The following is a 22873-nucleotide window of genomic DNA, read 5'->3' on the forward strand; positions in this document are numbered from 1 at the left end:
CCCCCAGCGCCCTGCACCCTCAGTGACCGGAGTGTGAAGTGTGCTGAGAGCAATGGCGCACAGCTGCGGTGCTGTGCGCTACCTTATTGAAGACAGGACGTCTTCTGCCGCCGATTTTCCGGACCTCTTCTGCTCTTCTGGCTCTGTAAGGGGGACGGCGGCGCGGCTCTGGGACCCATCCATGGCTGGGCCTGTGATCGTCCCTCTGGAGCTAATGTCCAGTAGCCTAAGAAGCCCAATCCACTCTGCACGCAGGTGAGTTCGCTTCTTCTCCCCTTAGTCCCTCGATGCAGTGAGCCTGTTGCCAGCAGGACTCACTGAAAATAAAAAACCTAATTTAAACTTTTACTCTAAGCAGCTCAGGAGAGCCACCTAGATTGCACCCTTCTCGTTCGGGCACAAAAATCTAACCGAGGCTTGGAGGAGGGTCATAGGGGGAGGAGCCAGTGCACACCAGCTAGTCCTAAAGCTTTTACTTTTGTGCCCAGTCTCCTGCAGAGCCGCTATTCCCCATGGTCCTTTCGGAGTTCCCAGCATCCACTAGGACGTCAGAGAAATCTTATTTTCTCTTACGGCCTAGAGAATGCTGGGGACTCCGTAAGGACAATGGGGTTTATACCAAAGCTCCAAACCGGGCGGGAGAGTGCGGATGACTCTGCAGCACCGACTGAGCAAACGCAAGGTCCTCATCAGCCAGGGTATCAAACTTGTAGAATTTTGCAAACGTGTTTGAACCCGACCAAGTAGCTGCTTGGCAAAGCTGTAAAGTCAAGACGCCTCGGGCAGCCGCCCAAGAAGAGCCCACCTTCCTAGTGGAATGGGCCTTTACCGAATTTGGTAATGGCAATCCAGCCGTAGTATGAGCCTGCTGTATCGTGTTACAGATCCAGCGAGCAATAGTCTGCTTAGAAGCAGGAGCGCCAACTTTGTTGACTGCAAACAGGACAAACAGAGCCTCTGTTTTCCTAACCCTAGCCGTCCTGGCTACATAAATTTTTAAGGCCCTGACTACATCCAGGGACTTGGAGTCCTCCAAGTTCCCCGGAGCCACAGGCACCACAATAGGTTGGTTCATATGAAATGAAGAAACCACCTTAGGCAAAAATTGAGGACGAGTCCTCAACTCTGCTCTATCCACATGGAAAATCAAATAGGGGCTCTTGTGGGACAAGGCCGCCAATTCGGACACCCGCCTTGCAGATGCCAAGGCCAATAACATGACCACCTTCCACGTGAGAAATTTTAATTCAACCGTTTGAAGAGGTTCAAACCAGTGAGATTTTAGAAAACTTAACACCACGTTAAGGTCCCATGGTGCCACAAAGGGGGGCTGGATGTGCAGCACTCCCTTCACAAACGTCTGGACTTCTGGGAGAGAAGCCAATTCCTTCTGGAAGAATATAGATAGGCTCCATTAAGGTATAGATTTCGGCCCTAACTTCAGGCCCATATCCACTCCTGTCTGTAGAAAGTGGAGAAAACGGCCAAGATGAAAATCTTCCGTAGGAGCATTCTTGGCTTCACGCTAAGATACATACTTCCTCCAGATACGGTGATAATGTTTTGCCGTCACCTCCTTTCTAGCCTTTATCAGAGTAGGGATGACATCCTCCGGAATACCTTTCCCAGCTAGGATTCGGTGTTCAACCGCCATGCCGTCAAACGTAACCGCGGTAAGTCTTGGAACACGCAGGGCCCCTGCTGTAACAGGTCCTCCCTGAGGCGGAAGAGGCCACGGATCTTCTGTGAGCATTTCCTGAAGATCCGAGTACCAGGCCCTTCGAGGCCAATCTGGAACAATGAGTATTGTCTGCACTCTTTTTCGTCTTATGATTCTCAATATTTTTGAGATGAGAGGAAGAGGAGGGAACACATAGACCGACTAAAACACCCATGGTGTCACCAGGGCATCCACCGCTACTGCCTGAGGGTCCCGTGACCTGGCACAATACCTCCGAAGCTTCTTGTTGAGGCGTGATGCCATCATGTCTATTTGAGGAATTCCCCAAAGACTTGTTATCTCTGCAAAAACTTCTTGATGAAGTCCCCACTCTCCTGGATGGAGATCGTGTCTGCTGAGGAAGTCTGCTTCCCAGTTGTCCACTCCCGGAATGAAGACAGCTGACAGAGCGCTTACGTGATTTTCCGCCCAGCGAAGAATCCTGGTGGCTTCCGCCATCGCCACTCTGCTCCTTGTCTCGCCTTGGCGATTTAGAGGAGCCACGGCTGTGACGTTGTCTGATTGAATCAGAACCGGTAGGTCGCGAAGAAGATTCTCCGCTTGTCGTAGGCCGTTGTATATGGCCCTCAATTCCAGTATGTTGATGTGTAGACCAGCCTCCTGGCTTGACCATAGTCCCTGAAAATTCCTTCCTTGTGTGACTGCTCCCCATCCTCGCAGGCTCGCGTCCGTGGTCACCAGAACCCAGTCTTGAATGCCGAATCTGCGACCCTCTAGAAGGTGAGCACTCTGCAGCCACCACAGGAGAGACACCTTGGCCTTGGGGGACAGGGTTATTTTCTGATGTATTTGTAGATGGGACCCAGACCACTTGTCCAGAAGGTCCCACTGAAATGTCCTCGCATGGAACCGGCCAAAGGGGATGGCCTCGTAGCCTGCCACCATTTTTCCCAGAACTCGAGTGCATTGATGAACAGACACTCTTTTTGGTTTTAGCAGGTCTCTGACCATGTTCTGGAGGTCCTGGGCCTTTTCCAATGGGAGAAAAAACCCTCTTTTGTTCCGTGTCCAGAATCATGCCTAGGAATGATAGCAGAGTCGTTGGAACCAATTGTGACTTTGGCAGATTGAGAATCCAACCGTGCTGTTGCAGCACTTTGAGGGAGAGTGACACGCTCTTCAGCAATTGATCTCTCGATCTCGCCTTTATCAGGAGATCGTCCAAGTATGGGATAATTGTGACTCCCTGCCTGCGCAGGAGCACCATCATCTCCGCCATCACCTTGGTGAAAATCCTCGGTGCCGTGGAAAGCCCAAACGGCAACGTCTGAAACTGGTAATGACAGTCCTGTATAGCGAATCTCAGGTACTCCTGATGAGGGGGATATATGGGGACATGAAGGTATGCATCCATTATGTCTAGTGACACCATAAAATCCCTCCCTTCCAGGCTGGATATTACAGCTCGGAGCGATTCCATCTTGAATTTGAACTTTTCCAAGTACAGGTTCAGGGATTTTAGATTTAAAATGGGTCTCACCGAACCATCTGGCTTCGGGACCACGAACAGGGTTGAATAGTACCCTTTTCCCTGTTGGACCAGGGGAACCTTGACAATCACTTGCTGTTGACACAGCTTTTGAATTGCCGCTAACACTACTTCCCTCTATGGGGGTGAAGCTGGCAAGGCCGACTTGGGCGAGGGGCACCTTTTCGAATTCCAGCTTGTAGCCTTGGGAAACAATTTCCATCCCCCAAGGGTCCACGTCTGAAAGAACCCAGATCTGGCTGAAAAGTCGAAGGCGTGCCCCCACTGGTGCGGACTCCCTTAGGGGAGCCCAAGCGTCATGCGGTGGATTGTGTAGAAGCTGGGGAGTACTTCTGCTCCTGGGAACTAGCTGAAGCAGGTGTTCTCTTTCCTCTACAATTACCTCTGGCAAGAAAGGAGGAGGAGCCCCGACCTCTTCTGGACTTATGCGACCGAAAGGACTGCATCTGATACTGTGGTTTTCTTTTGCTGTTGGGGAACAAAAGGTAAAAAGGTAGATTTACCCGCGGTAGCTGTGAAAACCAGGTCCGCGAGCCTCTCCCCAAACAAAACTTCACCCTTGTAAGGTAAAACCTCCATATACTTCTTTGAGTCTGCATCACCCGTCCACTGGCGGGTCCAAAGAGCTCGTCTCGCAGAAATAGCCATGGCCTTGGCTCTGGAACCCAGCAGCCCAACGTCTCTTTGAGCGTCCCTCATATATAAGACTGCGTCTTTAATGTGGGCTAAGGTTAATAAAATGGTATCCCTGTCTAGGGTATCAAGGTCAGCTGACAAGGTATCCGTCCATGCTGCAACTGCGATACATACCCATGCTACTGCCGGTGTGAGCAAAGCACCTGTATGCGCATAAATAGACTTTAAAGTAGTCTCCTGTCAGCGATCAGCAGGATCCTTGAGGGCTGCCGTGTCCGGAGACGGTAGTGCCACCTTCTTGGACAGGCATGTTAAAGCCTTGTCCACCCTGGGAGAGGATTCCCAACGTACCCTGTCCTGTGCAGGGAAAGGATACGCCATAAGAACCCTTTTGGGAATCTGCAGTTTTTTTATCTGGAGTTTCCGAAGCTTTTTCAAATAACTCGTTAAGCTCATGAGATGGGGGAAATGTTACCTCAGGTTTCTTCTCCTTATACATGCGCACCCTCGTGTCAGGGACAGTGTGGTCATCAGTGATATGCAAAACATCTTTTATTGCAATAATCATACACTGAATACTTTTTGCCACCCTTGGGTGTAATTTTGCATCATCGTAGTCGACACTGGAGTCAGTATCCTTGTTGGTACCAGTGTCTACTATTTGGGATAGGGGACGTTTTTGAGACCCAGAAGGGCCCTGTGACACAGTCCAATCCGTGGATTGACTCCCTGCTTTCTCCCTGGACTCTGCTTTGTCCAGTCTCTTATATAATGAGGCCACACTTGCATTTAACATATGCCACATGTCCATCCAATCATGAGTCGGCGTTGCCGACGGAGACCCACCACACATCTGCTCCCCCCTTCTCCTTGGACGAGCCTTCCGCTTTAGACATGCCGACACGCACGTACCGACAGCCCCACACACGGATATATCTATAAGGGGACAAATCCCCAACAAGGCCCTTTGGGGAGACAGAGAGAGAGTATGCCAGCACACACCCAGCGCCAACTGACACTGGAATAAAACCCAGATAGCGCTTTTTATATATATAATCAATGTGTATACACTCACTGCGCCGTAAACATGCCCCCACCCCCTCTTTTCAGCCCTCTATCACAGAGTTCAGCAGGGGAGAGTCCGGGGAGCCAGCTTCTCTGCAGCGTTCTGTGGAGAAAATGGCGCTGTTAGTGCTGAGGGACCAAGCTCCGCCCCCTCCAGCGGCGGGCTTCGGTCCCGCTTCAATATACAAAAAATGTCGGGGGATCTCTGCATTTACTGCCTCCGCAGCCTAATGTACCCTTATATGCCAGTCCAGAGGTTTATTGCTGCCCAGGGCGCCCCCCCTGCGCCCATCAGTGCCCGCTCCGTGTGTGCAGTGTGTGGGAGCAATGGCGCGCAGTGAAGATCTGAAGTCTTCTGCCGCCTTGAAGTCTTCTTTACTTCTTATACTCACCCGGCTTCTATCTATCTTCCGGCTCTGCGAGGACGACGGCGGCTCGGCTCTGGGACGAACGTCAGGGTGAGACCTGCGTTCCGACTCCCTCTGGAGCTAATGGTGTCCAGTAGCCTAAGAATCAGAGCCTATCATTTAAGTAGGTCTGCTTCTCTCCTCAGTCCCACGATGCAGGGAGCCTGTTGTCAGCAGTGCTCCCTGAAAATAAAAAAACCTAACAAAATTCTTTTTCAGAGAAACTGTGGAGAGCTCCCCTGTAATGCACCCTATCTCTCTCCTCCGGGCACAAAATCTAACTGAGGTCTGGAGGAGGGGCATAGAGGGAGGAGTCAGTGCACACCCATACTAAAAGTTCTTTATAGTGCCCATGTCTCCTGCGGAGCCCGTCTATACCCCATGGTCCTTACGGAGTCCCCAGCATCCTCTAGGACGTAAGAGAAATATGCATTACTGTGTGGCATAACGTGAATTGTTGGCACTACTGTGTGGCACAATGTAAACTGTGGGCACTACTGTGATGAACAATCAGAGTGGATGGGCTAGAAGTATAAATTAGCTGTGGGGCCACTTTTAAGCAAAAAACACACTCAGGGGTGGGACAAACAGTTGAGTGGACTATCCATGCATACAGTAGTGGCTCCAGATGTGGGACTGCAGAACAATTCAAAATTCAAATACAGGAGCAGCACGTACTGCCTACCAATTCCAGGCAAACATTGCCTCCCGGGACACACTAGCAGTTGGTGTGGCTCCCGTTTGAATTTTGGACTGCGCGGCTGCCCCACCTCTGGAGCCGCCACTGCTTGCATACATAACAGACATCTCTGAGTAGTCTGGATTATTTGAAATGGGTTTTTTGAGGAACAATTGAGAATACCTGAAAGGAAAGGATACCAGCGAGTCACAGGGTCCCAAACGGAAAGTAGCCACCACAGAGACGTGCGTGAATTACTGACTCAATTTAGAAACTGTTTAAATACAGGCAGCTGCTCTACACAGCAGAATGAATAGCAGTATAGACAATGTAGTAAAACTTTACATGTGCACCTTTATTAGACACCATTTTATAAAGAATGAAGTATCTACTCATTTTAAATTGAATTCTAATGAATAACTAATACATAAAACAAAAAAAAACAAAAAATCTAAAACAGACGTATGTACACAGTCATTTTCAATTTCAAATTTCCTGACATGGCGATTTTAAATATTAAAAATGTATTTTGCCCAGAATGCTCCGTTTTTCCAAAACACAAAACAGGTTGTTTTGGGTCCCTTCCTTAAGCCTCCCCACCATTTGTTGTATTTAGCATACAAATGCTGACAAGACTGATTGGGTAGTTGTGGTGTCCTCAGGAACAACAAGGATGCATGCAAATTCCTGACAGTGCCGTGTCCTGGAGAGTGTTGTGACGGGCCAACCTAGCTAGAGACAAGTCAGGCAGACACATTGATGAGCAAACCCTTCCAAACAATTATACATGCAAAATGGTATGTAGAGTATATACCAACGTTGTGTTATCAAATGACCAAATAGAGCCCCTAATGAGAACATTTTATTACATAGAATTTGATGGCGATAAGACCACTTGGTCCATCCAGTCTGTATCTTCATTTATTAAATCATGAAAAACTTGGGGAAACTGAAAAGAAAAAAAAAAAGAAAAAAACACATTAATCCAATTGGACAAATGCACTCTGAACAGTGTTTTCAGACATTGGGATCGATTCAATTAACTCGCCCCTGCAAGTATAGGGAAGTAGTAAGTGTAGCCATGTGCTACACATACGGTAGCTCTAGACTTGCTGACTTTTGTTTGCAGTCCCATAGGGCTGAAAACAGAAATCAGCAGGTCCAGGGCAAGATCAGCTGCCATTGCAGGAAATGCCCAATTTATTATGGGTAATTAGGATACACAGTGATCAACAAAAATGTAGTTCCTATCGTTTAATGCTAAGAGTTGCAGCGCTCAGCCACTATTTGATATATAACAAAGGTTAGATATATAATACAAACAAACCACTACATATAATGTAAGAGGAGCAGCTAGCACTTAGGTAGCATCACCAGCCCACTATCATGTATTAAAGACAATTGTTAGGAGGTAGGAGCTTATAAGACTGAGCAGGCAGAGTTAGATTGACATCTTAGCACACTTGCTGTGCAGAGGCTTAGGCCGGAATGTAATGAAGCCTGAGTTCAGCGGCCATACGGAATGGAGGCCAAACTTGGACGTTTTTTTAAAGAGGCAATCATGTACAAAGTTAACGGCAGAGTTTGGCCTCCATCCCACGCAGCTGCCGAACTCAGACTTCATTACATCCTGCCAAACGTGTGGATGAGTGGATGCACAGAAGCAAGTCCAGTGATGTCTTAGCAACTCAGATAACTACAAAATAAGCTTGACCTCATAAATTAGTTCCTAATTCTCCTAACAAAAAGCATCCCGTGGAGTATACCACTGGTGCAGCATAATCATCATAGGTACAGGCATTTTACAGATTCATACCAGGGGAAAACTGAAGTTGAACATAAGGTACAGATGTAGCAGCCCTCATCGCTCCTGCGACAATTTGGGCATGTGACTACACTGCAGCGATTAGCGTGCCCATCGGCGCGCACTAGGGAACAGCCGCGCGCATGATTAACTGGAATTACAATCTGCAATCGCAGGTGCCACTATTTGCACCTGGGCGCACTAAGCCGTTGCCACGATGTGTGCACACGTCCATACACTTTTTACGGCAATGATAAGCGCTGCTACATCTGTATTTGCATTTTCCAAGTTCTGTGCAGGTTCTGGGTCAGAGGAGATCAATAATATAATTAATTATCTCCATTTGTCTGTTCCAATTACCTTTATATGCATGAAGAGACTGTGACTTATATAATACAGGTTGAGTATCCCTTATCCAAAATGCTTGGGACCAGAGGAATTTTGGATATCGGATTTTTTCGTATTTTGGAATAATTGCATACCATGAGATATTATGGTGATGGGACCTAAATATAAGCACAGAATGCATTTATGTTTCATATACACCTTATACACACAGCCTGAAGGTCATTTTAGCCAATATTTTTTATAACTTTGTGCATTAAACAAAGTGTGTCTACATTCACACAATTCATTTATGTTTCACATACACCTTATACACACAGCCTGAAGGTCATTTAATACAATATTTTTAATAACTTTGTGTATTAAACAAAGTTTGTGTACCCTGAGCCATCAGAAAACAAATGTTTCACTATCTCACTCAAAAAAGTCCGTATTTCGGAATATTTGGATATGGGATAGTCAACCTGTACTTGAGCTACACTGAATTGCCCTAAAGTCATGGGATAGATCCCTAATATTATGTGCAGCACACAATGTGCCATCAATTCCACCAGTGAACCGAAGACCTCGGGAGAGATGTTGACCCATTCCAATATGGATAGCTTCCCACAGCTCCCTGAAAATTTGTAGTTGCAGGATCTTGGGTCCAAATGGATCTCTCCACCATGACACATAAATGCTCAATTGGGTTCATGTCTGGAGAATGTGGTGGAACTTTCCAGAATGCTCTTCAAACCAATTCTCGACAACTTGGGACTGATGACATGGTGTATTACCCTGATGAAATATTACAAGGATGTGGAGGTACATGAAGTCCGTGAAGGCCCACAATACGACTAGGATATACGAGAAGACTATGCTGATTAATTTGATATACACTTGTATTGTTAGAAAGCTGCAGCTGTTACATTTAACAATGTGTAAAAATTCAGAGACTCAGTTGCAAGCAGATATACAAGTGTCATATCTATATATTAACAGCAGAAGAACAACCTTTATGAGTGAGCCATTTTTAGGATGCTGTTGTCTGAGCAGGACACATCATATATCAAATTAATGGCCTTGGGATCCTATTTCGCTTCAGTTGCAGATTCTGCTAAAAAAGCAGAATCTACAACTGTTTCTAGCACAGGTCAAGGCCGCCCAGCATGCTACCCTCCGCCCAGCGGTTGTAACAACTGCGGATGACCCTTACCTTCGCAGCCTGGCTGCAAAGGCAGGCGCACTGCGACCATGTTCTTGATTGGAGCACCTGCATGTGACATCACGTAGCCATCCAAAGACAGGTTTGGCCACGCCGGCATTGGCTGGACCATTCCCCCGCAACGCCGCCCCTGTCAATAATGGTGCGGTCGCATCCCCTCAGGGATGGGATCACACTGTGAATGCAAACACATGTGCTATGCGCCCTGCAGAAAAATATTGGTGGTGTAATTGGTTGCTTCTTTTCGTAATAATGTATCACCCTTGTGCGCTGGAAAATGTGACAGTTTGTGAACTCTCCTTGAACTGGATAAGTGGATATCCAAGGCTACGGCGGGGTAAATCTACATACCTTCCTTTCCGCAGCACCCCCAGCTATGTGATCTGCTGGGTGGTCTGAAAACTGTGACAATTATTTGCAACCACTTATCAAGCAGGGATTTTTCAAAATTCGACTCCTAAGGGGATGAAAAGGGGTAAAATGTACCGCCCAGCAAACCTTTGACCAGTTGAAATTGGGCACATTAGCTAGTATCAAATTAATCAGCACAGTCTCCTTATGCATCATAGTCACATTATGTTGCGACTAAGACACATTTTTGGCAAAAAAGATGTTCAATGCTAGAAGATTCTCACATGAACTGGAATGTCAAGAGGGGCTGTTTAGCATGACTGCAGCAACGATGTATTAGGACATATCTGTACCTCCTGCATTGAATGTTGATGTGATTTGAGCCAGTGTCACTTATCTGTTATCATGGCCAATTCTGTCTAGACGCCGCTGGTTCCGATTATCAAACACCCGTGGCCGACCACTGCGCTGTCAGCTATGGGTGGTAATGCCTTCCATGAGGTACAAGGAATTTTGAAGGTCTTTACAGTTTAGGAAATGGAATGTCCCATCTGTCAGGCAGGCATTATCATGCCCTATTCAAACTTCAAAAACTTCCGTCACCTTGCCATGAGCAGCCTAGTCAATGTTCAGACTGACTCACAAGATGTCACATTACAACTGATGCAGGTCTGGGCATTTCCAGGATGTCAAAGTACAGTGGTGCCACCAACCATTACCTTTACATAGTGCTATTTCATGACTTTTTCCACTTTAGTGTAAAGTAACACTGATTGAGCAACTTATGGAATCCCCTTTTCTTTCACTGATAAATAGGAAACATTATTTATAGGTTTATACTGTTGCACTCCTGTCTGAAAATTTTGTTTTTCAAAGTGTATGACTCAAAGTATTCTCCCATTTTATGGTGATTCATCAATCATAATTGCATAAAATAATCAAATAAAGGTACAGAATCAGATCTCCCCACATTTCAAAATGAAGTGACACAAAATTAGAAATAAAGTCTCAAGACGTCTTTAGATTTAAATTACATATTGAGTCAATAAAACGTGCCCCATAAACATCCATATATAATAAAGCCACTGAACGCGCTATAATTACCTTCCAGAGAAAACCCATTTGCAGTGGGATCGGAGGGGCAGACCTCACTTCTTGCGACGTTTCTCCTCTGGTAAAGCATTCAGTGACTCTATTTCCTTAATGCAGGTATCAAGCAGGAGCTTGGCCTCACTGTGTAATGGGCATTTTTGGGCAAGGTGCCTGTTCTGCAGAGTAAGCAGCTCCTCTTCCACTGATAGGATGGAAACAATTCTCATAATAAATGTACCCCTACTGTAAATTAAAGGCTACTGTAAATCACATGGCTGTCATCACTAGGACTAAAGATAAGCTTTACAGATCACACAATGTTCCAAAATACACACAGTTTACATGACAAATTATTAACATTTACAAATGGAAAAAAAAAAGAATTTACTTACCGATAATTTTATTTCTCATAGTCCGTAGTGGATGCTGGGGACTCCGAAAGGACCATGGGGAATAGCGGCTCCGCAGGAGACTGGGCACAAAAGTAAAAAGCTTTAGGACTACCTGGTGTGCACTGGCTCCTCCCCCTATGACCCTCCTCCAAGCCTCAGTTAGGATACTGTGCCCGGACGAGCGTACACAATAAGGAAGGATTTTGAATCCCGGGTAAGACTCATACCAGCCACACCAATCACACCGTACAACTTGTGATTTGAACCCAGTTAACAGCATGATAACAGAGGAGCCTCTGAAAAGATGGCTCACAACAATAATAACCCGATTTTTGTAACAATAACTATGTACAAGTATTGCAGACAATCCGCACTTGGGATGGGCGCCCAGCATCCACTACGGACTATGAGAAATAGAATTATCGGTAAGTAAATTCTTATTTTCTCTAACGTCCTAGTGGATGCTGGGGACTCCGAAAGGACCATGGGGACTATACCAAAGCTCCCAAACGGGCGGGAGAGTGCGGATGACTCTGCAGCACCGAATGAGAGAACTCCTCAGCCAGGGTATCAAATTTGTAGAATTTTGCAAACGTATTTGCCCCTGACCAAGTAGCTGCTCGGCAAAGTTGTAAAGCCGAGACCCCTCGGGCAGCCGCCCAAGATGAGCCCACTTTCCGTGTGGAATGGGCTTTTACAGATTTTGGCTGTGGCAGGCCTGCCACAGAATGTGCAAGCTGAATTGTACTACAAATCCAACGAGCAATCGTCTGCTTAGAAGCAGGGGCACCCAGCTTGTTGGGTGCATACAGGATAAACAGCGAGTCAGATTTTCTGACTCCAGCCGTCCTGGAAACATATATTTTCAGGGCCCTGACTACGTCCAGCAACTTGGAATCCTCCAAGTCCCTAGTAGCCGCAGGCACCACAATAGGCTGGTTTAAGTGAAATGCTGAAACCACCTTAGGGAGAAATTGAGGACGAGTCCTCAATTCTGCCCTGTCCGTATGAAAAATCAGGTAAGGGCTTTTATAGGATAAAGCCGCCAATTCTGAGACACGCCTGGCTGAAGCCAGGGCTAACAGCATTACCACTTTCCATGTGAGATATTTTAAGTCCACAGTGGTGAGTGGTTCAAACCAATGTGATTTTAGGAATCCCAAAACTACATTGAGATCCCAAGGTGCCACTGGAGGCACAAAAGGAGGCTGTATATGCAGTACCCCCTTGACAAACGTCTGAACTTCAGGAACTAAAGCTAGTTCTTTTTGGAAGAATATTGACAGGGCCGAAATTTGAACCTTAATGGACCCTAATTTGAGGCCCATAGACAGTCCTGTTTGCAGGAAATGCAGGAATCGACCCAGTTGAAATTCCTCTGTAGGGGCCTTCCTGGCCTCACACCACGCAACATATTTACGCCAAATACGGTGATAATGTTGCACAGTTACATCCTTCCTGGCTTTGATCAGGGTAGGGATAACTTCATCCGGAATGCCTTTTTCCTTCAGGATCCGGCGTTCAACCGCCATGCCGTCAAACGCAGCCGCGGTAAGTCGTGGAACAGACATGGTCCCTGCTGGAGCAGGTCCTTTCTTAGAGGTAGAGGCCACGGGTCTTCCGTGAGCATCTCTTGAATTTCCGGGTACCAAGTCCTTCTTGGCCAATCCGGAGCCACGAGTATAGTCTTTACACCTCTCCTTCTTATGATTCTCAGTACCTTGGGTATGAGAGGCAGAGGAGGGAACACATATACTGACTGGTACACCCACGGTGTTACCAGAGCGTCCACAGCTATTGCCTGAGGGTCCCTTGACCTGGCGCAATATCTGTCCAGTTTTTTGTTGAGGCGGAACGCCATCATGTCCACCTTTGGTTTTTCCCAACGGTTCACAATCATGTGGAAGACTTCTGGGTGAAGTCCCCACTCCCCCGGGTGAAGATCGTGTCTGCTGAGGAAGTCTGCTTCCCAGTTGTCCACTCCCGGAATGAACACTGCTGACAGTGCTATCACATGATTTTCCGCCCAGCGAAGAATCCTTGCAACTTCCGTCATTGCCCTCCTGCTTCTTGTGCCGCCCTGTCTGTTTACGTGGGCGACTGCCGTGATGTTGTCCGACTGGATCAACACCGGCTGACCCTGAAGCAGAGGCCTTGCCTGACTTAGGGCATTGTAAATGGCCCTTAGTTCCAGGATATTTATGTGAAGTGACGTTTCCATGCTTGACCACAAGCCCTGGAAATTTTTTCCCTGTGTGACTGCTCCCCAGCCTCTCAGGCTGGCATCCGTGGTCACCAGGACCCAATCCTGAATGCCGAATCTGCGGCCCTCTAGGAGATGAGCACTCTGTAACCACCACAGGAGAGACACCCTTGTCCTTGGAGATAGGGTTATCCGCTGATGCATCTGAAGATGCGATCCGGACCACTTGTCCAGCAGATCCCACTGAAAAGTTCTTGCGTGGAATCTTCCGAATGGAATCGCTTCGTAAGAAGCCACCATCTTTCCCAGGACCCTTGTGCATTGATGCACTGACACTTGTCCTGGTTTTAGGAGGTTCCTGACTAGCTCGGATAACTCCCTGGCCTTCTCCTCCGGGAGAAACACCTTTTTCTGGACTGTGTCCAGAATCATCCCTAGGAACAGTAGACGTGTTGTTGGAATCAGCTGCGATTTTGGAATATTTAGAATCCACCCGTGCTGACGTAACACTACCTGAGATAGTGCTACTCCGACCTCTAACTGTTCCCTGGACCTTGCCCTTATCAGGAGATCGTCCAAGTAAGGGATAATTAAGACGCCTTTTCTTCGAAGAATCATCATCATTTCGGCCATTACCTTGGTAAAGACCCGGGGTGCCGTGGACAATCCAAACGGCAGCGTCTGAAACTGATAATGACAGTTTTGTACCACAAACCTGAGGTACCCTTGGTGAGAAGGGTAGATTGGGACATGGAGATAAGCATCTTTGATGTCCAGAGATACCATATAGTCCCCTTCTTCCAGGTTCGCTATCACTGCTCTGAGTGACTCCATCTTGAATTTGAACCTTTTTATGCAAGTGTTCAAGGATTTTAGATTTAAAATTGGTCTCACCGAGCCGTCCGGCTTCGGTACCACAAACAGCGTGGAATAATACCCCTTTCCCTGTTGTAGGAGGGGTACCTTGATTATCACCTGCTGGGAATACAGCTTGTGAATAGCTTCCAATACTGCCTCCCTGTCGGAGGGAGACGTTGGTAGAGCAGACTTCAGGAACCGGCGAGGGGGAGACGTCTCGAATTCCAATTTGTACCCCTGTGATACTACCTGCAGGATCCAGGGGTCCACTTGCAAGTGAGCCCACTGCGCGTTGAAATTTTTGAGACGGGCCCCCACCGTGCCTGAGTCCGCTTGTAAAGCCCCAGCGTCATGCTGAAGACTTGGCAGAAGCGGGGGAGGGCTTCTGCTCCTGGGAAGAGGCTGCCTGGTGCAGTCTTTTTCCCCTTCCTCTGCCCCGGGGCAGATATGAGTGGCCTTTTGCCCGCTTGCCCTTATGGGGACGAAAGGACTGAGTTTGAAAAGACGGTGTCTTTTTCTGCTGAGAGGTGACCTGGGGTAAAAAGGTGGATTTTCCAGCCGTTGCCGTGGCCACCAGGTCCGATAGACCGACCCCAAATAACTCCTCCCCTTTATACGGCAATACTTCCATATGTCGTTTGGAATCCGCATCACCTGACCACTGTCGCGTCCATAACCCTCTTCTGGCAGAAATGGACATCGCACTTACTCTCGATGCCAGGGTGCAAATATCCCTCTGTGCATCTCGCATATATAGTAATGCATCCTTTAAATGCTCTATAGTTAATAATATACTGTCCCTATCCAGGGTATCAATATTTTCAGTCAGGGAATCCGACCAAGCCACTCCAGCGCTGCACATCCAGGCTGAGGCGATTGCTGGTCGCAGTATAACACCAGTATGTGTGTATATACCTTTTAGGATATTTTCCAGCCTTCTATCAGCTGGTTCCTTGAGGGCGGCCGTATCAGGAGACGGTAACGCCACTTGTTTTGATAAGCGTGTGAGCGCCTTATCTACCCTAGGGGGTGTTTCCCAACGCGCCCTAACCTCTGGCGGGAAAGGGTATAGTGCCAATAATTTATTAGAAATCAGCAGTTTTTTATCGGGGGAAACCCACGCTTTATCACACACCTCATTCAATTCATCCGATTCAGGAAAAACTACGGGTAGTTTTTTCACACCCCACATAATACCCTTTTTTGTGGTACTTGTAGTGTCAGAAATGTTCAACGCCTCCTTCATTGCCGTGATCATGTAACGTGTGGCCCTACTGGACATTACGTTTGTCTCCTCACCGTCGACACTGGAGTCAGTATCCGTGTCTGGGTCTGTGTCGACCATCTGAGGTAACGGGCGCTTTAGAGCCCCTGACGGTGTTTGAGACGCCTGGACAGACACTAACTGATTCGCCGGCTGTCTCATGTCGTCAACAGTTTTTTGCAAAGTGCTGACATTGTCACGTAATTCCTTAAATACGACCATCCAGTCAGGTGTCGACTCCCTAGGGGGTGACATCACTAAAACAGGCAATTGCTCCGCTTCCACATCATTTTCCTCCTCATACATGTCGACACAATCGTACCGACACCCAGCACACACACAGGGAATGCTCTGATAGAGGACAGGACCCCACGAGCCCTTTGGGGAGACAGAGGGAGAGTTTGCCAGCACACACCAGAGCGCTATATCTGTATAGGGATAACCTTATATAAGTGTTTCTCCCTTTTATAGCTGCTGTATTTATATTAACTGCCAAATAGTGCCCCCCCTCTCTTGTTTTACCCTGTTTCTGTAGTGCAGGACTGCAGGGGAGAGTCAGGGAGCCGTCCTTCCAGCGGAGCTGTGAGGGAAAATGGCGCTTGTGTGCTGAGGAGATAGGCTCCGCCCCTTCACGGCGGCCTTTTCTCCCGCTTTTTTTAGGAAAACTGGCAGGGGTTAAATGCATCCATATAGCCCAGGAGCTATATGTGATGCATTTCTTTAGCCATATAAGGTTTAAACCGTGTTTTATTGCGTCTCAGGGCGCTCCCCCCCAGCGCCCTGCACCCTCAGTGACCGGAGTGTGAAGTGTGCTGAGAGCAATGGCGCACAGCTGCGGTGCTGTGCGCTACCTTATTTGAAGACAGGAACGTCTTCTGCCGCCGATTTTTCCGGACCTCTTCGCTCTTCTGGCTCTGTAAGGGGGCCGGCGGCGCAGCTCCGGGACCCATCCAGGCTGAACCTGTGATCGTCCCTCTGGAGCTAATGTCCAGTAGCCAAGAAGCCCAATCCACTCTGCACGCAGGTGAGTTCGCTTCTTCTCCCCTTAGTCCCACGATGCAGTGAGCCTGTTGCCAGCAGTACTCACTGAAAATAAAAAAACCTATTTAAACTTTTACTCTAAGCAGCTCAGGAGAGCCCCTAGTGTGCACCCTTCTCGTTCGGGCACAAAAATCTAACTGAGGCTTGGAGGAGGGTCATAGGGGGAGGAGCCAGTGCACACCAGGTAGTCCTAAAGCTTTTTACATTTGTGCCCAGTCTCCTGCGGAGCCGCTATTCCCCATGGTCCTTTCAGAGTCCCTAGCATACACTAGGACGTTAGAGAAATAAAAAATACATTTGCAAATATATATCTGTAAACAGGACTGGAGTTTACCAAAGACAGAAAAACACCACAGTTAATGGATAAAGCATTTCTCTAACGTCCTAGTGGATGCTGGGAACTCCGTAAGGACCATGGGGAATAGCGGGCTCCGAAGGAGGCTGGGCACTCCAGAAAGATTTATGACTACCTGGTGTGCACTGGCTCCTCCCACCATGACCCTCCTCCAAGCCTCAGTTAGATTTCGTGCCCGGCCGAGGTTGGATGCACACTAGGGGCTCTCCTGAGCTCTTAGAAAGTTATAGTCTTAGAATTTGTTCTTTTCAGTGAGACCTGCTGGCAACAGGCTCACTGCAGCGAGGGACTAAGGGGAGAAGAAGCGAACTCGCCTGCTTGCAGCCGGATTGGGCTTCTTAGGCTACTGGACACCATTAGCTCCAGAGGGATCGACCGCAGGCCCAGCCTTGATGTTCGGTCCCGGAGCCGCGCCGCCGTCCCCCTTACAGAGCCAGAAGCAAGAAGATGGTCCGGAAAATCGGCGGCATGAAGACTCAGTCTTCACCAAGGTAGCGCACAGCACTGCAGCTGTGCGCCATTGCTCCTCTCACACACTTCATACTCCGGTCACTGAGGGTGCAGGGCGCTGGGGGGGAGCGCCCTGAGGCAGCAATAAAAACACCTTGGCTGGCAAAAATACCTCAATATATAGCCCCAGGGGCTATATATGAGGTAAATACCCCTGCCAGAAGTCCATAAAAAACGGGAGAATAGGCCGCGAAAAAGGGGCGGAGCCTATCTCCTCAGCACACTGGCGCCATTTTCCCTCACAGCTCCGTTGGAGGGAAGCTCCCTGGCTCTCCCCTGCAGTCTACAAGGGTTAAAAAAAGAGAGAGGGGGCACTAAATTTAGGCGCAGTATACATTATATATATATATAGATATAAAGCTATAGGGGACATAACTCAGTTAGTCCCTGCAGTATATAGCGCTCTGGTGTGTGCTGGCATACTCTCACTCTGTCCCCCCAAAGGGCTTTTGTGGGTCCTGTCCTCGTTTAGAGCATTCCCTGTGTGTCTGCGGTGTGTCGGTACGGCTGTGTCGACATGTTGAATGAGGAGGCTTATATGGTGACGGAACAGAGGCCGATATATGTGATGTCGCCCCCTGTGGGGCCGACACCAGAGTGGATAGAGAGGTAAAAGGTATTAACCGACAGTGTCAACTCCTTACATAAAAGGGTGGATGACGTAACAGCTGTGGGACAGCCGGCTTCGCAGCCCGCGCCTGCCCAGGCGTCTCAAAGGCCATCAGGGGCTCAAAAACGCCCGCTCTCTCAGATGGCAGACACAGATGTCGACACGGAGTCTGACTCCAGTGTCGACAAGGTGGAGACATATACACAATCCAATCCGTGACTTGATCCCGGCAATAAAAAAATGTGTTATACATTTCTGACTTTAACCTCTATAAATGGGTTTTAGGTTTGGGGAGAAAAAACAGGCAGTGTTTTGTTCCCCCATCAGATGAATAAATGAAGTGTGTGAAAACCGTGGGTTCCCCCATTAAGAAACTGGTAATTTATAAAAAGTTACTGATGGCGTACCCTTTCCCGCCAGGAGGATAAGTTACGCTGGGAGATATCCCCTAGGGTGGATAAGGCGCTCACACGTTTGTCAAAAAAGGTGGCACTGCCGTCTTAGGATACGGCCACTTTAATAGGTACCTGTTGATAAAAAACAGGAGGCTATCCTGAAGTCTGTATTTACACACTCAGGTACTAGACTGAGACCTGCAGATAGTGCTGCTGCAGCGTGGTTGGTGACCCTGTCAAACAGGAATAATAGTTGGCAAACATAAAAACATATTAAAGACGTTGTCTTATATATGGGGGATGCACAGAGGGATATTTTGCCGGCTGGCATCCAAAATAAATGTAATGTCCATTCTGTCAGGAGGGTATTAGAGACCTGTCACTGGACAGGTGATGCTGACTTAAAAAGCGCATAGAGAGCCTTATAAGGGTGAGGAATTATTTGGGGATGGTCTCTGGGACCTCGTATCCACAGCAACTGCTGGGAAGAAATAATTTTACCTCAGGTTTCCTCACAGAAAAAGGTACAGTCCTTTCGGCTTCAGAAAAGCAAGCGGGTCAAATGGCGCTTCCTTTCTGTACAGAGACAAGGGTAGAGGGAAAAAGCTGCACCAGTCAGCCTGTTCCCAGAATCAAGATTCTTCCCCCGCCTCCTGTGAGTACACACCATGACGCGGGTGCTCCACAGGTGTAGCCAGGTACGGTGGGGGGCCGCCTCAAAAATTTCAGCAATTAGTGGGCTCGCTCACAGGTGGATCCCTGTTTCTTCCAAGTAGTATTTCAGGGGTACAAGCTGGAATTAGAGATGTCTCCCCCCAGCCGTTTCCTAAAATATGCCTTGCTGACAACTCCCTCAGGCAGGGAGGCTGTGCTAGAAGCAATTAATAAGCGGTATTCCCAGCAGGTAATACTCAAGGTGCCCCTACTTCAACAAGGACGGGGTTACTATTCCACACGGGTTGGGGTACCGAAACCGCATGGTTCGGTGTGACCCATTTTATATTTAAAATCCTTGAACATAAAAAAATTCAAGTTCAAGATGGAATCGCTCAGGGCGGTTATTGCAAGCCTGGACGAGGGGGATTACATGGTATCCCGGGACATCAAGGATGCTTACCTGCATGTCCCCATTTACCATCCTCGCCAGGAGTACCTCAGATTTGTGGTACAGGATTACCATTACCAAGTCCAGACACTGCCGTTTGGACTGTACATGGCACCGAGGGTGTTTTATCAAGGTAATGGCCGAAATGATGATACTCCTTCAAAAAAAGGGAGTTGTAATTATCCCGTACTTGGACAATCTCGTTATAAGGGCAAGGTCCAAGGAGCAGTTGGTAGTCGGGGTAGCACTATTTTGGAAAGTGCTACAACAGCATAGGTGGATTCTAAACAGTCCAAAGTCACAGCTGGTTCCTATGACACGTCTACTGTTCCTGGGGATGGTTCTGGACATAAACCAGAAATAGTGTTTCTCCCGGAGGAGAAAGCCAAGGAGTTGTCATCTCTAGTCAGAGACCTCCTGAAACCAAAATAGGTAGCGGTGCATCATTGCACGCGAGTCCTGGGAAAAATGGTAGCTTCTTACGAAGCAATCCCATTAGGCAGGTTCCATACAAGAACTTTTCAGAGGGACCTGTTGGACAAGTGGTCCGGATCGCATCTTCCGATGCATAGGCTGATAACCCTGTCTCCAAGGACCAGGGTATCTCTACTGTGGTGGCTGCAGAGTGCCCATCTTCAAGAGGGCCGCAGGTTCGGCATACAGGACTAGGTCCTAGTGACCATGGATTCCAGCCTTTGAGGCTGGGGGGCAGTCACATAGGGAAGAAACTTCCAGGGACTTTGGTCAAGTCAGGTTATTTCCCTACACATAAATATTCTGGATCTGAGGGCCATTTACAATGCCCTGAGGCCAGCAAGGCCTCTGCTTCAAAACCAGCCGGTACTGATCCAATCAGACAACATCACGGCAGTCGCCCATGTAATCAACAGGGCGGCACAAAAAGCAGGATGGCGATGGCAGAAGCCACAAGGATTCTCCGATAGGCGGAAAATCATGTGTTAGCACTGTCAGCAGTGTTCATTCCCGGAGTGGACAACTGGGAAGCAGATCTTCTCAACAGACACGACCTCCACCCGGGAGAATGGGGACTTCCTCCAGAAGTCTTCCAATAGGATTGTACACCATTGGGAAAGGCCACAGGTGGACATGATGGCGTCCCGCCTTAACAAAAAGCTATAAAAGATATTGCTCCAGGTCAAGGGACCCTCAGGCGATAGCTAGGGACGCTCTGGTAACACCGTGGGTGTACCAGTCGGTTTAGGTGTTCTCCCCTCTGCCTCTCATACCAAAGGTACTGAGAATAATAAGAAGGCGAGGAGTAAGAACGATACTCGTGGATGGCCAAGAAGAGCTTGGTACCCAGAACTTCAAGAATTTATATCAGAGGACCCATGGCCTCTGCCACTCAGTCAGGACCTGCGGCAGCAGGGGCCCTGTCTGTTCCAAGACTTACCGCGGCTGCGTTTGACGGCATGGCGGTTGAACGCCGGATCCTGAAGGAAAAGGGCATTCCGGAGGAAGTAATTCCTACGCTTACTAAAGCCAGGAAAGAGGTTACAGCAACTCATTATCACCGCATATGGCGAAAATATGTTGCATGGTGTGAGGCCGAAAGGGCCCCAACAGAGGAATTTCAACTAGGTCGATTTCTGCATTTCCTGCAAGCAGGAGTGACTATGGGCCTTAAATTGGGTTCCATTAAGGTACAGATCTCGGCTCTGTCGATTTTCTTTCAAAAAAGAACTAGCTTCAGTACCTGAAGTTCAGACATTTATAAAAGGAGTGCTGCATAGTCAGCCCCCGTTTGTGCCTCCTGTGGCACCTTGGGATCTCAACGTGGTGTTGAGTTTTCTTAAAATCACATTGGTTTGAACCACTAAAAACCGTGGATCTGAAATATCTCACATGGAAAGTGGTCATGTTATTGGCCTTGGCTTCTGCCAGGCGAGTATCAGAATTGGCGGCTTTGTCTTGTAAAAGCCCTTATTTGATTTTCCATATGGATAGGGCAGAAATGAGGACTCGTCCCCAGTTTCTCCCTAAGGTGGTGTCAGCGTTTCACCTGAACCAGCCTATTGTGGTGCCTGCGGCTACTAAGGATTTGGAGGACTCCAAGTTGCTAGACGTTGTCAGGGCCCTGAAAATATATGTTTCCAGGACGGCTGGAGTCAGAAAATCTGACTCGCTGTTTATCCTATATGCACCCAACAAGCTGGGTGCTCCTGCTTCTAAGCAGACTATTGCTCGTTGGATTTGTAGTACAATTCAGCTTGCACATACTGTGGCAGGCCTGCCACAGCCAAAATCTGTCAATGCCCATTCCACAAGGAAGGTGGGCTCATCTTGGGCGGCTGCCCGAGGGGTCTCGGCTTTACAACTTTGCCGAGCAGCTACTTGGTCAGGGGCAAACACGTTTGCAAAATTCTACAAATTTGATACCCTGGCTGAGGAGGACCTGGAGTTCTCTCATTCGGTGCTGCAGAGTCATTCGCACTCTCCCGCCCGTTTGGGAGCTTTGGTATAATCCCCATGGTCCTTACGGAGTTCCCAGCATCCACTAGGACGTTAGAGAAAATAAGAATTTACTCACCGGTAATTCTATTTCTCGTAGTCCGTAGTGGATGCTGGGCGCCCATCCCAAGTGCGGTTTATCTGCATTACTTGTACATAGTTATTGTTAACTAAATCGGGTTATTGTTGAGCCATCTGTTGAGAGGCTCTATTGTTTCATACTGTTAACTGTGTTTCATATCACGAGTTATACGGTGTGATTGGTGTGGCTGGTATGAGTCTTACCCGGAATTCAAAATCCTTCCTTATTGTGTACGCTCGTCCGGGCACAGTACCTAACTGAGGCTTGGAGGAGGGTCATGGTGGGAGGAGCCAGTGCACACCAGGTAGTCTAAGATCTTTCTGGAGTGCCCAGCCTCCTTCGGAGCCCGCTATTCCCCATGGTCCTTACGGAGTTCCCAGCATCCACTACGGACTACGAGAAATAGAATTACCGGTGAGTAAATTCTTATTTTTACCTATGCATCCTCACACTTCCTTCACATACCCCATTACATGCTGCAAGGGAACTTTCTGAGCCCGTGGTAACAGTAGACAGTAGCTTGCAGAGGAATAGATAGTACTGTGCAAGGTTACTTTACCACCACCACAGGCTCTGATGTGATACTGCTGCTCAACATAAATGCAGAATAGCACCAGGTTAGCTTGGTGTGTAATCAAATGGATATCCTGGTGCAACAAGTGGTAGAAATCTTCCATGTGTCCAGATTTGCACATGATACACAACAGCACCCAAGCAGGTTAAAAAAGGCAATTGACTCAAAATGCTAGGTAGCAATAGTAACATAAACCAAC

General features: G+C 48.0%; 1 protein-coding gene across 3 annotated transcripts in view; it reads right to left on the reverse strand.

Moving 5' to 3' along the window:
- Positions 1-6351: 6351 nt before the first annotated feature.
- LOC134943527 (uncharacterized) overlaps positions 6352-22873 on the reverse strand; it is a 160904-nt gene continuing 144382 nt past the window's right edge. For 2 of the 3 annotated variants that reach the window (XM_063932321.1, XM_063932320.1), the window contains exons 6-7: positions 10826-11015; positions 6352-6966 (exon numbers count right to left, since the gene is read on the reverse strand). In XM_063932321.1, the coding sequence (XP_063788391.1) occupies positions 10870-11015 (146 nt within the window). In that variant the 3' untranslated portion in view covers positions 6352-6966; positions 10826-10869. Of the gene's footprint in view, positions 6967-10825; positions 11057-22873 lie in introns of those variants that run through there. The other variant, XM_063932322.1, reaches the window with a different exon arrangement.

Source organism: Pseudophryne corroboree, chromosome 7, assembly GCF_028390025.1.
Source record: "Pseudophryne corroboree isolate aPseCor3 chromosome 7, aPseCor3.hap2, whole genome shotgun sequence".
Lineage (NCBI taxonomy): Eukaryota > Metazoa > Chordata > Amphibia > Anura > Myobatrachidae > Pseudophryne > Pseudophryne corroboree.